The 17,303-nt window shown below is 39.3% G+C and overlaps 1 protein-coding gene across 2 annotated transcripts in view; it reads right to left on the bottom strand.

Annotated features, from left to right (window-relative positions):
* Positions 1-4,976: 4,976 nt before the first annotated feature.
* The window catches only part of LOC126827258 (wnt inhibitory factor 1), a 70,639-nt gene continuing 58,312 nt past the window's right edge, over positions 4,977-17,303 (bottom strand). The window contains exons 6-11 of one of the 2 annotated variants that reach the window (XM_050556528.2): positions 10,894-10,995; positions 9,025-9,120; positions 8,131-8,226; positions 6,882-6,941; positions 6,269-6,376; positions 4,977-5,866 (exon numbers count right to left, since the gene is read on the bottom strand). In XM_050556528.2, coding sequence (XP_050412485.1) covers positions 5,559-5,866; positions 6,269-6,376; positions 6,882-6,941; positions 8,131-8,226; positions 9,025-9,120; positions 10,894-10,995 — 770 coding nt within the window. In that variant the 3' untranslated portion in view covers positions 4,977-5,558. The remainder of the gene's footprint in view (positions 5,867-6,268; positions 6,377-6,881; positions 6,942-8,130; positions 8,227-9,024; positions 9,121-10,893; positions 10,996-17,303) is intronic. The other variant, XM_056102440.1, reaches the window with a different exon arrangement.

Raw genomic sequence — 17,303 nt, 5'->3', positions numbered from 1 at the left:
GTTTTGACAAGATGTCTACATCGATCGTAACCACCGTACTGGCCATTCGAGTCTTAGCCTCGCTTCTCCGTTTTAAAATTAAATCATTAACCGTTCTAATATACTTAAAATCGAAGATATCCGATGCCATCGAGGGTTGATTATGGTCTTGTCATGTTAATAACTGTCTAATTAATAGTTTATATAACATTTAAGGTCCAAAGAAAGATCTGCAATAGGCCGATTAGCTCTTACATAATGCCCGTTTAACACTGTCCAGTGTATCCGCCAGTGTTAAACGTCATTATCGGCAATGACGTCACAGTTCGGCGACCACCGTGTCATTCTGCACACAGACAACTGCTATATACTTCGAAAATAAATCTGTCCTGAATGGCCGCCATATCCAAAATTAGTATACTATAGTGTAATGCTGTTCTACTCCGTTTCATATCTGTCATACACTCAAAGGTCAAATAAACCTGTTCAATTTGATTAAATATACATTATGCAAGAGCTAAATCTGCCTATTGCAGGTCTTTCTTTAGGCTTGGAATGTTATCTAAATTATTAATTAGACATTAATTAACTCATGCAGACCATAATCAATTCTCGGTATCATCGATATTTACTGGATTGGAATACGATCTGCTGCTCAACGCTTAATGATGATTAAAACAAAAATTGGATAATCGAGACTATGTTTTTATCGTACCGACTTAAGTAATGATGATCGAGGCTAGGCCTAAAATTCAATCGCTAAATTTTCGGTTCATAGTGGATCAATTTGACTGAAATTTTCAGCAAATTGCCTTTACATTATCTAGTTTTTGACTATTATAGTAAGACTGTCAGCTCTTTATCTAATCTCCCATAATCGTCGATTTAGGAATCAAAATGTCGGTCAATTAGCTTAGTGCCCGTCCTCAAGCAGAGCTAATTGTAGAGAGACAACGTACGTTTAGTATATCACAATGTCTGATCCAGCCAAGAACGTCAATTTCCTCGAATTTGGTTCGCTGTAGCACGAGATCGGCGTCACAATAATAGCACCTATTATTCGATTGAGCTAGCCGTTATATAAGACACTGGATTGAGCGAATGAGACCGGGGAGGGGGGGGGGACTAGAGTGGCCCAGAGTGTGGTCGTGTGGTTTCGATCCCTGGTGTGAGCGTATGTCGCACCAGTTCCCTCCCACAAGACAGACGCCTGTGCGATATCATTCTCGGTGGACGCGGACGTTAAACACAAAGAAGAAGAACAACAACGGGTGATCCGTTTCCGCTCGCGTTTTCGCCGGTTACATGGAAACAGTCCCATTACATAAGAACGACTGTTCCGCCGGCGAACACGCGCGCCGAAACGCCGCGAAAAACGTTCGCAGGAGACAATCTCATACCCAGATCACATAACGTATCTTTCATTCCTTTATCCACCATTTGTTAAAAAATATTTCTAAATTTCATGGGGGGCTTGGATGGCCGAATAGTTAGCACGTGCATGCTGTATCATAAGGCCTGTCATTGAGTCAACTGGCGTGGTTTCGAATCCCCGGTTGTACGTGACAAGGAGTAGTGTCGCCTGTCCAACCTCGTGGGTTTTCCCCTGGTCCTCCGGTTTCCCCCCACTGCTAAAGACCCCTACGCGCAAGCGAATTATTAAAATAAAGTTAAACCATGTGTTGGTCCCGAAATGACCTAGTTTGTGTTAAGTGGACGTTAAACCCCATTTCCCCCTCTCTCTCTCTCTAAATTTCATTGGGTCGGCAAGTTATGGTGCGTATCATGTAGGAGACAGGGTACGCTTACCCTCCCTGAACTCTAGAGGTCACTTATAACATATTATTTTCTGGGGTATAATTGTCTGGACCTACGGTGGATCTGTATTAGACGTTTGCTCGCTAGCTGGATGTCCTTAATCCCCCCCCCCCCCCATATAGCACAGCATGGCGTATGTCCGTCTACATTAGCCCAGGTTGCTGCATTTTCCTGAAGCAACGACTGCGAGTTTCACAACATCTGGCCCGTTGCTTGTTTACTTCACAATTCCCGAACTTATAGCTATGTTATCTACAGACACGTGAGCAGTAGCGTCCAATTAGAGGTTGTGACTTCGCGACCACCAAGGAACCCTTGACATTGAATAAACCTTGAACTTTGCAACTCGATTATCACAGGTAGACATTTTAGCTTGAAAGCGACGATCGAGGAATCTGATAGGCTCACACGTTGGGCTAGTACCCAATCCAAATTAGTGCCGAAATATGCAGGGTATTACACGAAGACCTTGATAAGATGTACGTAGTTAAAGCGAGATCAAGCCTTCTATTGAAGATGAGGTTGGTGTAGTAAAGTTGGGTGTTAAACTCAATTGCATTCCGTTTCTTTTTGTGCACTGTTTTCATGTTTAGTCTCGATTCTTCAGTACTACGATTGGCAGCTTATAGCAATCTGATTAATATACAGATCTATATTTCGTTTCGTCGTTTTTATACTTTCGATGGCCTACACTACATGAAGATCTGGCAAGTTGTACTGGAAGGTCGCGTCAGGGGTCGTGCGAGCGACTTTTGACCCTATGACGTCAGGCATTGATTAATCAATCAGCTCTGACGTTTCTAGTGGTTTAACCACAGTTCCGTGCATCGCACCCCAAGAACTCTTCGTAAAAGATGGTTTCATTGGCTAATCTCTCACGTCATCCAGAACGCCGGTAATATAACATCTCTTCCAGGGCCCTTATTCACGAAAACTTAAACTAAGTTACAACCGAAATTTTAAGAAATACTGCAACTTCATTGGATATATGCAAATTGATTTTACTGGTCAGCCAATCGAATTGCAGTATTTCTTAAAATTTCGATTGTATCTTAGTTTAAGTTTTCGTGAATAAGGGCCCAGATCCTAGCGTAGTACAGACAAATAAAACGAAATATTGAACTATAATAAACGAAACGAAATAGGATCTCTGTTTTAATCAAATTGTGAAATAGTCGACAAGTGAACAAAGTTTTGGACGCATTAAAATCTAATTGTATAATTTTTCATCATATCAAACAAACATATTAATTATAAATATATACATAATGACGTCATAGATATAAATATATACACAATGGCGTCATAGTTATAAATATAATATACACAATGACGTAATTTTAATAATACTATTTATAACTACAAAACCATTCAATATTGACTAGGCTATTTATATCTATGACGTCATTATATATTTGGTTGACTGCACTAAAACTGTGTAATATACAAAATCAAATAATAAACCAAAAGTTTTGAATTGAAAATAGTTTGAAGGGAGGATTTAACCCAAAAAACGACTGACAAATGGTCGACAGATAATCATTTTTTTTGGTGCTAGCCACCCCCAAGTGACCACAAACTGCATAGTGTAAGTCACTCGGCAAACCGCGGCAGATTCCGTTACTTTACATCTGGCCTCGGCTGTATGACGGTAAGTGATATATACCTACGCCTATATAATTGCGATGCGACACCGGTTTACTTATTAGGAAAACTTGCCGCTTTTAAAAAGAAGTTATCAAAATTACGTCGTTCGAAGCGTGTTTAGAATTTTCAGTGCAAAGTCGTCCTTGTTTGAAGAAAATTGGATAAACTTGAAAGAAAAACAGCTTCAGACTTTGAAATATTTGTATGATAAAACATTCTTCAAAGCCGTCGTCATGGGCAACGCCGTTGGTAATCCGGGAACTTGAAAGTAGTTCCAATGGCGGACCCCGTCACACGGTCGAGGCTAGATGTAGGGTACTGGGATCTGCTGAGGTTTGCTGAGTGTAGTGTAAGTGTGTGTGTGGAATACCAACAAAAATAATAAGCAGAGGGGGTGACGGGAACTTCTACTTTTGAATCGAATGCATCAAAACATCTACTAATAAAAAATATATTATATTTCCTGGGGTAGTTGAGTAAACTGGACATCTCATAAAATAATATCTATCAACAGTGGTCATACAGGACCAACAGTATGTCTCTACACACGTCATATATGGAGCGAGCTTATACGTCACTATTTCAAGTGGGGGGTGAACGGAACAGCCAACATTCTAGCTTAAATAGTTGACATGTAAACTGAAATATTTTTAAATCTATTTTAACGTCATGGACCGTATAAAAGCTATTATAAGGCCCATGAAATCATGTAAATTCGCTAAAAACTGAATGAATTGTTTTGATAAATAATTAGTTATAGATTTTGATTCTTGGTTTGTTTTAGCTCGAGACGAGCACATCATCCAGTCATCCAGATTATCAATCGCCAATAAAATGATTTTCTGTTTCCATGTGGGTTGCTATGTTTTGCATCAGTGCAAGGGTTGCGCTTCGTTGTCATGGGTAGCAGATGAATGAAGTAACGTTCCCGTTATCGCTTTCCTTGTGGCAACATTCAGTGCAGATCGGCCATAAGAGTTCAAACCCATATTGTTAACCAATGAAAACAAATCAACGATTTTACTTAACAATCGACGTTCAGAGATGTTAGTTGTCAAGATGCATCTAATGCATCTATACTAACTCGGCAAACCTCGGCAGATTCCGGTACCCTACATCTAGCCTCGGTTGTATGACGGTAAGTGATGTGTACCTACGCCTATACAATTGAGATGCGGGGCCGGTTTACTTATTAGGAAAACTTGCCGCTTTTAGAAAGAAGTTCTTACAATTGCGTCGTTCGAAGTGGGTGTAGAACTTCCAGTGCAAACTTGTCCTTGTCTAAAGAAAATCGGATAAACTTGAGAGAAAAAACAGCTTCAGACTTTGAAATCTTTGTAAACATTCTTCAAATGCGTCGTCATAGGCAACGCCGTTGGTAATCCAGGAACTTGAAAGTAGTTCCAATAGCGGACCTCGTCACATAGCCGAGGCTAGATGTAGGGTACTGGAATCTGCTGAGGTTTGCCGAGTGGATCTGTACTTTCAACGGAAGAGAGCTGGGAATCTATGAGCTAAAATTATTTACAAAATAATTCATTGAAATATATAAACTAATATAAATATATACACTTGCCTTTGGTTAGTTTCCACAAGGAAAAAAAATATAATGAAACATAACTACAATCTGTTCATTGTCCGTGTTTCTATGGGGATGCTCGATAGTCAGTCCGGGGCGTCCCGAATTGACAGAATTGCAATCGAGTGACGCTGGATTCAGTCCGGCCACAGTTCTGTCAGCCCCGACAACAGAAGTGGTGTGAGTAGAATCGTGACGTAATTCAAAACAACGAATTTGTCATGGATGGTTGAGATATCTTATGCAGTCGACGCATGCGTTGTAGCCCAAAATCGCCATTTTTCACTCAATAATCACTATTTTTGGGATTGAGAGAATTCAATTCCGTCCAATCGAGTATCCCCTATTATTTGTCAGTTTTATTTTGTGATCATATCGTACGATGACTATATCACGTGATAAGAACACTAATATCATTTTTATCATCACGTATTACGTCATTTAAAGCCTTTTTAAATTAAAGCTGGGTTGTGTTTTAATGTTCTGATAAAAGAATCCGCCATTATTATCAACTTCAAACAGATAAGAATTCGCCTCATACATCCTTCTTCCTGCGTTTAGTCTTCGTCTTAGCTTTACCACGTCGCTTCCGGTTTAATTTCAATAATTTCTTGTAACGTTTAAGCTTCTGTTTCTCTCGTTTATTCAACTTCTCTCGTTCTCCAGTTAATATTTTGACGAGATAATGTCGTTCCGTTATTTGTAGAGCACGAGTTTTAACTTCCCTCTGTATTTTTCTAATATGTCTTCTTTCGTCTCGGGTTAGATTCCATGTTTTTGATTTCCGGTTAATGATTTTTAAAATTCTTTTTTCCGTCTTTAGTATTTTCTTTTCGTTGATGGCTAAAAAGAGAAAGTAACATAACATTTAAAATGAAAGTAGGTTGCCATTCAACTAACAGTCGGTAGTGGACGTGTGTATGAGCCTGTCCGTAATATACGATGGATAGACCGTCTGTAATATACCGTCTATACAATGGATAGACCGTTTGTAATATACGACGGTTGGATCTTCTGTAATATACAACCAGTCTATACCATGGATGGACCGTCTGTATGACCAGTCTATACGATAGATGGACCGTCCGTAATATTCAACCAGCCTATACGATGGATGGACCGTTTGTAATGTACGACCAGTCTATGCTATAGATGTACCGTCTGTAATATACGACCAGTCTATACTATAGATGTACCGTCTGTAATATACGACCAGTCTATACGGTAAAATAAACAACAACTCACCTCTTCTATCTTTACGGTTTTTACGTCTTTGTTTTCTTTTGGTGCCACCCTCACCATTTACTTCCGGTGGTATTCTTCGTCTAGGTCGGACGTCAGTATCAGGTTTTACTGTAAATGAAAAATGACAGAAAATATAAACACATCTTAGACGCGTGAGAATCATGACGTAATCAAACGTTTCAGCTATGATGATAGGTTGTAAATGTTATTCAGTTAGCGCATGTCTTGGGTCTGTGAAGGTTTGTCTTTGTTCAATTGATACCTTTCGAAGTTTTGAGAGAATTCAATTCTGGGACGTTGAATCCTTTAACTGGGCTAATGAAGACGTGCATACGCCATACAGTGGGCCATGAGGGGGATTTTGCCCGAACAGCGTCAAGGGATCTGCTACGTGTACACGGGACATCGGTTTTTCGTCCCATCCGAACGACTAAACAGCTGTCCTTGTCAGGCCCTCCGTCCCGGACCACTGACAAGTGGGAACCACGCCAGAAAATCTGGATGAACTTTCTCGACTAATGCAGGGATCGAACACCCGACCTTATGATACAATGCACACGCGCTAATCATTCGGCCATCCAACCCCCAAATAGAAATCAGAATGAGAGACTACCTAAATGTTTACAAACTTGGTTGCACGTTCCTTGTTTAATACATTCAGAATTACACCGACCTAAAACAAACCAAATCATACACATAAATATACAGAAATGAAATGAAATGAAATTGAGTTTAACGTCCTACTGTTCTGCTCCTATACTGGGCTAATGAAGACGGGCATATGCCATACAGTGTGTTATGAGGGAAATTTTGCCCGGACAGCGGCATTACGGCCTACTCTTTTATCGAATTCCAACTGTCCAGGGATCTTTTACGTGCACGCCAATGTGTACACCGGACTTCGGTTTTTCGTACCATCCAAACGACTAGAGAGCTGTCCATGTCAGGCCCTCCGTCCTGCATCACTGACAAGGGGGAACCATGCCGGGAAATCTGGATAAACCTTCTCTGCCAATGCAGGGATCGAACACCCGACCTCGAGGCCAGAAAGTGGGGAACCACGCCGGAAAATCTGGATGAACTTTCTCGGCCAATGCAAGGATCAAACACCCGACCTCCAGGCTAGCGAACCAGCGCCTTACCCCCATTAGGCACCGTGATCCCCACATAAATATACAGGCGCCTTATATTTTCATTGAGAGGGAAGAGAAAAAGGGAGGGGAAGGGGTGGGGGCTCTGTGGGGACTACACTGTAAAACAGATCCAACATTCAACAAAACAAAAACAGAAAAACGATTAGGATACAATACAAATACGTAAGGCGCCAATACTTGATGAGGATTCTGAATACACATAATTATGACATTTATAGCTTAATTCATGTTAATTCAATGGTAAATCTTTTCATGGCGACATACTCAGTACGTGAGAGATAACCATAGATACAAGCTATCATGGCTGCCCTATGACAAATCTTGGCGTTATACCTACCAGCTTTATATCCCGACGAATTCAACCAGAAAAAACGCCACATAGAATATCGTCATTTAACATGCATATGTTACTTGTAACGGTCTGATTAATCAGTGACAAGAACCGACAGAACCGATGTTCGGTAAAAAAATCCCCACCCACAAAGCAGAGAGAGAGAGAGAGAGAAAGAGAGAGAGAGAGAGAGAGAGAGAGAGAGAGAGGCGACCCTACTCCTTGTCACGTACAGCCTAGGAATCTTGAATTTTTGCAACAGCGGCGTAATACGAACAAGGAGGAGCTATGTATTTCCAGTTAAATTACTAAATACCAGTGAAACAATTTATTATAACCAAATACGAAATCAGCCAATGAATAGCTGTCTTACTTACTTAACTCACAAGCGTCACCATAGAAACCTTCCTGACAGAAACAGAATCCTTCCGGTAAACATTGTCCGCCATTTTGACATGGTCGACCACAGACGACTGGAAAATAAATAGTTGTATATAAAAATTGATGGTAGAATTTAGGAGGCTATTTTCAGTCGGGTTATAATGGATGGTATATACAGAGGTGGGCAAATGGTTCAGGTTATTTAGATAGGTCTAATGGATGATTCAATCCCTAAACATTTAGCTAGGCCTACTGGGTGATTCAATCCCTAAACATTTAGCTAGGCCTAATGGATGATCCAGTCCCTAAACAGGCCTACTGGATGATTCAATCCGTTAACATTTAGCTAGGCCTAATGAATGATTCAATCCCTAAACATTTAGCTAGGCCTAATGGATATTTCTTGTTTTATGTAACGCTGTTATGAATGACGTAGCTGTGACGTTGTATAAGTTTAAAGTAAATTAAAATAGATAACGTCAGTATTATGGACGCTGTGAAGCAATTTGATTAAAATATAGATCTATATGTCATTTCGCTTTTTTATACTTTCGATGGCCTCTACTACATGAAGATCTGACCTGTTGTAGTGGGAGGTTGCGTCAGGGGCCATACACTTGATTAACCAATCAGCGTTGATGTTTTTAGTAGAATACCCACCGCCGCAACCGACCGTTTCATTGGCTAAACCGTCACATCAACCAGAAGCCGGTTATATAAAACTCTCCCAGACCCTATAGTGTTGTGAAGACACGTAAAACGAAATTTTGAACTATAAAAAACGAAACGAAATAGGATCTGTGTTATAATCAGATTCGCCGTGAAGGTACATAATTCCGTAATTTAAAAATAAAATGGCGGACATTAAATAAGATTACCAATATACCCACCCTTTTCACAGTGGTGTCCACTATACCCTGCTGGACATGCGCACATTCTAGGTGATACACACGTGCCATTGTTCTCACATCGAGGATTACATAAAGCTGAAATTATTACACAAAATTTTTATTAAATAGAATTGTCTTTTATTTTTATCTAAATAAAGAGAATGATAAAACTTGTCTCTTCAGAGTTTTGATATTATATTAGGCCTAATCATTAGCTTGCTGGACTAGTGCTGCTGTGGCAGAAACTACCCGATAGCTAACTCTTATTATTCTTCTCAACAATTAACGTTTCTGTGTGTATTTTTAATCCCGTCCGAACTACGATATTGTGAATGTTGAATCTTTAAAATTAAAGGACATTATCGGTGTCATTCATTATCACATATGTGAAAGATTTGGTTAAGCATGTTCCAAATATAATTTTAGCACAGAGATCATTGCTACGATAGATGCGTAATGAAGGTTTCAACAATCGGAAGTGACGAACGCAAAAGGAAAACAGAGTTATCTCTCTATATAAGAAACTGAAGTGACGAGTGATAACAGATACACGGCCGAATGTCTGCTCAATAATAATTCCTTCGAAAACCAAAAATTGTTATATGGGACAGTGGGAGGATATCTGACAATTCAAAACAAATTATTGACTGTCACTAGATAAGAGAAAACCAGAAAAATAGAAAAGTCCGTACATTACCATGTTTTTATTAAGTATAGAATGAATAAAAACAAGGGAATATGTACGGACTATTTCCATTTTTCTCGTTTTCTCTTATCTAGTGAAATTGTCCTTTAATATCAGCCCAGAATGGTTTCACTTCCGTTCATATGGTGTAATTGAAAATATGTCAACATTCGACATCCACTGCAGTGGCGTCTATAATTTTCGCTGAAAATTTTTGAAGGGCCTCTTTTTAATCAGACTGAATCTAAGCTGGGGATTATCTACCGTTGATATTTTGATTGCGCTTTCTTAATTAGATGTCAAGTTGCGCCTACATATCATAATGGATTAACCCATATTATAATGGATTAATCCATATTAGAATGGATTAACCCATATGGGAATGGATTAACCCACATTAGAATGGATTAATCCATATTAGAACAGATTCATCAATATTAGAATGGGTTAACCAATATTAGAAAGGATTAACCCATGTTAGAAAGGATTACCCATATTAGAAAGGATTAACCCATATTAGAATGGATTCACCCATAATAGAATGGATTAACCCATATTAGAAAGGATTAACCCGTTGAAAATTGAAAAATTCTCTGCATATTGTAACTGAGGATTAGCTATTTAGAACTGAATCTAAGTGTGGTTCGAAGCTTTTATCGTCAGTTCTGTCCCCGTCACCATTATATTCTAATAACAACATGTTACCGTTCTCTAGATCAACACTAGTCAAGATTACAACAGCTTGTAACGTATTGTCATGCAGTAATGCCATCTTTCACGGAAGAGTTCCCTCCCTTTTGTTCTTTATTGGAGTCCTCGGGAGTTATGTCCCATATGTGGAATATTTTGTACTTATAGAGGTGTTTTTTTTGTTGTTTTTTTTTTTTAGATTCAATACATTTTAATCCCTGCCATCCATGGTGAACCAGTGAACTACCCCACAGAGCAGTATTGTCACATTTAAAAGAGCCAAACCTCCAACTCAATATTTCCATAATACAGTATTCGAAATTAAAAACACGAATTATAACTCAATATTGGTCTATTTCTATCAATATTGATGTTGTGGTCATGTCGTGTAAATATAGATCCAAATATCCAATATTTAAGACACAATGAACAGATAGTCATTTTAAATGTGACTCAAAACAGAGATACACCAACGTCATCTAAAACCAACATACCTATTTCACAAGCTTTCCCACTGAATCCCTGACGACATAAACATATACTGTTTACACATGATCCACCGTTTTCACATCGAGCCTCACATAAAGAGGTAGTAACTGTATAGAATACAAACACATCATCGTTACTAGAAGTTACAGAATAAACCAATAGCGTGCACATACAAATATCCTACATGCAACATCCAAGAAACACTTGAACGGAATGAATCACATCCCCATGCCAGGGCCAAAAAATAAGTGAGAGAATTGCCAACCATGAAATCGTCATGCTAGGTTAGATAAATTGCCAGCCACAATAAAAACGTCACGCTAGATGAGATAAACTTCAAGACACAATGACGCCGTCATGCTAGGTGAGATAAACTTCTAGACACAATGACAACGTCATGCTAGTAGAAAGAATTACAAACCACAGTGAGATCGTCATGCTAGGTTAGAGAAATTGCCAGCCACAATAAAATCATCATGCTAGTCGGGAGATATTACCAATCACAACGATACCGTCATGCTAGGGGAGATAAATTGCCGGTCACAGTGGCACCGTCATGCTAGATGAGATAAACTTCCAGACACAATGACGTCGTCATGCGAAGTGAGATAAACTTCAAGACATAATTAGATCGTCATGCTAAGGGGGAGAATTGCCAGCCACAATGAGATCGTCAGGGTTGGTGAGAGAATTGCCAGCCACAATGAGATCGTCATGCTAGGTGAGAGAATTGACAGCTACAATGAGATCGTCAGGCTGGGTGAGAGAAACTACCAGTAACAATAAGAACGTCATGCTAGGATTACCAATCACAATTACACCGTCATGCTAGTTGAGATAAACTTCAAGACACCGTCATCCTAAATAAGATAAACTTGAGGACACAATGAAGCCGTCATAATTAGAACGTCATGCTAGTCGGGAGAAATTACCAATCACAATGACACCGTCATGCTAGTTGAGAGAATTGCCAGCCCCAATTAGAACGCCATGGTAGGATGGAGAAATTACCAATCACAATGACACCGCCATGCTAAGGGAGATAAACTTCCAGACACAATAACGCCGTCATGCTAGGAGGGAGAAATTGCCAGCCGCAAATAGAACGTCATGATAATTAGGAGAAATTGCTAAACAAAATAATAAAGTCATGCTAGTTGAGAGAAATTACCAGTCACATTGATAACGTCATGCTAGATGAGAGAAATTACCAGTCACAAAGAGAACGTCATGCTAGAGGTGAGAAATTACCAGTCACAACGAGAACGTCATGCTAGAGGTGAGAAGGTGTCAGCCACAATGAGATGGCCATGCTAGGATAGAGAAATTAAAATTCACAATGAGAACGTCATGCTATGAAAATAATTCATTCAAATTAACAGGAAACAATAATTTACGACACTCAGCTCTTGCAAATGAAGCAGTAAACAAGTAAAGCATCCAGTGATATCGGATAATGCTATACTGATTCCAGATGATTAGACGACTATAACAATCCATAATCACAAAACTGATCGGAATGACGAGAAACAAAAAACTCAAAGAAACATATAGCATGGTAATATGCCAGATCTTAGTACCAGACTAGACAAAGCGCAACAAACACGGGTATGTCAATGCTCAGGGATAAACGGCAACAATCTGAAAACACTTCAAGCCACTGGTGAAACCGTAGTGTGAAATAATGGGGTGTCTATGTCATGCAGAAAATAGTTGTTTGACAGTTGTGTCAAACAGACTAGAACAGTTGGTTGACAGTTGTTTCAAATAAAACATAAAAATATAAATCGTAACAGAAATACAACTTTCCATGTTAACAAAAACATGCTAGATGAAAAGTTCATTACACTACAGTGCAGTCTAACCCCTAACCCTACATGGGGTGTAGGGGTGATATGTTGTGTCAAGGACTTGTCTATCAATAAAGACGCCCCTTCCCCACCCTCCCCTATAGTGTAGGGGGTTATAAGTTGTGTCAAACAAACCCATTCTGAAATTCCCAATAATTCACCACAAACCGCATCCCTGTATATATACCGGGCACAGAACGTTAACGTGATCGGTTAATAGGATCACACGATGTGAATATATGGCACAATGCAATATTACCAATTAATCGAAACGCAAGCCATTGGACATGTTTTCTATTCTTTAAATGGCATTTAGTAATTGGAACATAATCAAATAACACACTATTTATGGATAACAATTACTGTGGTTTATTTCACTGCGACGTTTCAACAAGATTTCACAAGTCGTTATCAAGCATATAACACAAATAAATAAAATGAAATGAAATGAAATGGAGTTTAACGTCCTACTGTTCTGCTCCTAACCTGGGCTAATGAAGACGGGCATACGCCATACAGTGTGCTATGAGGGAAATTTTGCCCGGACAGCGGCACTACGGCCTACTCTTATATCGAATTCCAACTGCCAAGGGATCTTTTACGTGCACGCCAATGTGTACACGGGACCTCGGTTTTTCGTCCCATCGGAACGACTAAAAACAAAATGGCTATATATATATACACGAGCAGTGCGAACCCTCCAATGGGATGCAAAATCAGCAAGCATGGACATGTTATTAATAAAAACAAACTGAAAGCTATTATAGGAAGAACACAACAAATTGCATCGTGCAATCATAAAAGTGAGGGAAAACAGAAATTATAATGAAGAATAAAAACCTCAATTAATTAAAACCATATCAGAATAACATGCAAAAAGCTTGTGTGTTAATTTCTAGAAGAATGAAATTAAGATGAGCATCCAACTCGATTAATGTTATATTTTCTCCAGTTAAATTAAAACCATTCCCACCACACACCATGTCTGGATTTAATGTATTACTTGATGCACCAAACAAGTTAATAAAGATTGGGCTATGAACGAAATGTTGTTTTAACGAAATGTTGTTCTGACAGCTATCTATACGCCATGTTATTGGGCCATGAACGAAATGTTGTTTTGACAGCAATACGCCATGTATCGGGCTATGAACGAATGTTGTTCTGACAGGTATACGCCATATATTGGGCTATGAACGAATGTTGTTCTGACAGCTATACGCCATGTTATTGGGCTATGAACGAAGTGTTGTTCTGACAGCTATACGTCATGTTATTGGGCCATGAACGAAATGTTGTTTTGACAGCTATACGTCATGTTATTGGGCTATGAACGAAATGTTGTTCTGACATCTGTACGCCATGTTGTTGAGCTATGAACGAAATGTTGTTCTGGCAGCTATACGCCATATATTGTGCTATGACCACCGGTGTGTTTCAGCTTACTCCCCATGGAATTCCAACTGCCATGGGATCTTGGGCGTGCTGATAATATAAATATGGAACCTCAATTTATCGTCCCATTGTCACGACGAGACACTCCCTTTCAGGGACCATTTCACCATTGACAAGGGAAACCAGGTCGGAAATCCCGAGGAACCTTCTCGACCAATACCGGGATCGAACTCGGTACGCCCTGACCAGCTATTCAGCCACTTAATCAATCACCCCGTGTTTTATTTAAAACTATAACGATAGGATTGGCCATCTTTCCTGAAAATTATTTATGGATGGTGTTAATCAAATTGGTTTTACGGTCGATTTTACCACGGTTTGGTAAAACGTGGCGAATGTCGTACACGTGGCCACATATGCTTCCTCTATTAACTACTTCTCATTCTATATAGATAACACATTGTGTTCCCGGCTTGCAGTGATGGGTGTGGTACACGGTACAGGGTGGTATGTATTATTCCTTCTAGAAAACCGTGATTTTATCTATTTTAACGTTAAATTATTTAATGGTTCGGTGGTGTTATATTCCATTAAATATCCCGGCCATCTGAAGATCTAGAGGGTTGATTATGGGCTTGTTGGGGTAAATAAATGTCTAATTAATAATTTGTAAAAACCAAGAAAGACCTGCAATAGTCCAATTTAGCTCTTACATGACACGTCTTTTACAGAAAGGTATATTTATACAATCTGAGTTTAGTTCTTACCAAATGCATCTTGAAGCTATGATGGCGGTAATATTGTGTTAACGTGTAATTTCAGCTAATTGATGTTTCTATGTGTGGTGTAAGAATTTAGTTAAAGACAGACAGTGAAGTATATTGGTGTGTTGAGGTTCATTATGACGTCACACTGAGATGTACGCCCATATATCTCCACGAGTAACACCCCGTGGTTCTCACCAACAAATGACTTTTTAAAGAGCGTGGTGATATTTTATTTTATATTTTACCAGCATTTTGGCTTTTCTCTCATATTATCACTTTGGTGTAAATTATTCTAACAAGCGGCGCACGAATTCCAGTTAATGAAGAAGAACATACTTTAAAGTGATAGTTTCGTTAACGCGTGGGGGTTGGATGGCCAAATGGTTAGCGCGTGCGCGCTGTTTCATAAGGCCTGTGTCGCCGCCGGAAATTGATTGACAATTTAAAATAAGATTTGAAGAACACCCCACCCCCAAGGAGAGAGAGAGAGAGGGGGGGGGGTAACGTCCACTCGACACAAACTAAGTCATTTTGGGACTAACACATGGTTCAATTTTATTTCAATAATTAGCTTGCGCGTAGGGGTCTTTAGCAGTGAGAGGAAACCGGAGGACCCGGAGAAAACCCACAAAGTTGGACCGGCGAGCCTACTCCTTGTCACGTACAACCGGGGAATCGAAACCACGCCAGCTGACTCAATGACAGACCTTATGATACAGCATGCTCGTGCTAACCATTCGGCCACCCCGCTTCCCTCCTGCCTTCCCTCCCCTCCACTCCCCTCAAAGAAACGAGACCTGCAACAGGAAAATTTAGCTCTTACATAATCCCAATCTGTTTCACAGAGTATTTGAAAGTCTTCTAATATCTCTGTAAAAGATGACTGCCTTCAACACATGCCGTCATATCACGCGGCGTCAATCATTGGCCCTATGGCGCGTGCATTGTTTACATAAGACGTTACTGATTCGAGCAGAATGGCGCCTTTTACTCATTTTAATACCCATATGTAATAATTCTTATCTACAAATACGTCAAACGTCTTTATTTATTTTTCTAATACATAAAAAAAAAATGTTTTAGAATTTAATTTATCTGTGGAAAAAAGTTAATATTTGTGGCTCATTAAGTCGCATCGATGTCATCCTTATCAGTGATTATAGCGGCCTAGCGAATATTCACTGCGGATCAGTGTGACGTAATCCATCTTTAAAACTTAATTAATTCAATGAATTCATATTTGGAATATTTTCTCATCCCCTGATCCGAAATAATATGAATAACATATCTTTGTGTGGCATTTAGCGATCGGTAAACACATTAACAGAACACAGTTTTTATGGGATACAATCTATAGGTTTATTCTGAAAGCACGACGTTATCCATATCAAGCACAATGACGTGAATCGTATCCCCTAAAAACTGTGTTCTATTAAACATATATTATGTAAGAGCTAAATCTGCCTATTGCAGGCCTTTCTTTAGGTCTGAAATGTTATAGAAATTATTAATTAGACATTTATTAACAAAACAAGACCATAATCAACCCTCGATGGCATCGGATACTCGAGATTTTAACTAGATTAGAATGGTTGGCCATTTAAAAATTGGAAAGCGAGGCGAAGTCTCGAATATACCGGCGCTCTAGTTACCACAATGCACACATCTTGTCAAAGTTACAAACAGTGATAACTTGGCTCAGAATAAAGTAATTAAAATGAAATTTTCAATATTTTCATTTTACATTATCTATTTTCGAACTATTATAGTAAGAATGGTCAGCTCTTTATCTAAATCTTACATTATGTATCTTTATAATGCGATGTGTGTGAGTTAGTTGTATTTTACGTCCGCTTCCACCGAGGTGATATCGCAGACAATAACATGTTATGTATACATGGTGCAATATTTTACAATGTGATTAGTGAAAAAGGGGATTAAAGAATTATTAGATATACTATTCAAAAAAAAGTAGGGGATATTTGATTTTGGGGGCATAATACTAAAATATGCAAATGACTACGAAAAAAGTCACTATAGAACCTAACAGAAGAAACATTTCCAGATACATGTGACGCCCAAACGCACCAATAGCTACCGCATGGAATGCAGGTGATGCTTGGGATCATCATGGGGGTCCAACCCAAGATTTGCACGACTCTGACTTTGAATGTTACAGTCATTGTGGCATTGAATTCCAGGGTGGAAACATCAGTTTAATTGTTTTAGTGACCTTGGCATGCTACAGATCGGCACAACACAGGCGGTTGTGGCGCGGACGATGAATGTTTCTCAGTCTGTCATAAGCAGGCTATGGTCCAGATACCGTGATACACAATCTGTACAGGACAGACCACGCTCAGGTCGACCAAGGGCGACAACTCAAGCCCAGGATCGATTTAT

The sequence above is a fragment of the Patella vulgata genome, chromosome 7 (assembly GCF_932274485.2).
Source record: "Patella vulgata chromosome 7, xgPatVulg1.2, whole genome shotgun sequence".
NCBI lineage: Eukaryota > Metazoa > Mollusca > Gastropoda > Patellidae > Patella > Patella vulgata.
Note: the sequence above shows the minus strand (reverse complement) of the source record. Positions and strands in the feature narration are given on the sequence as shown.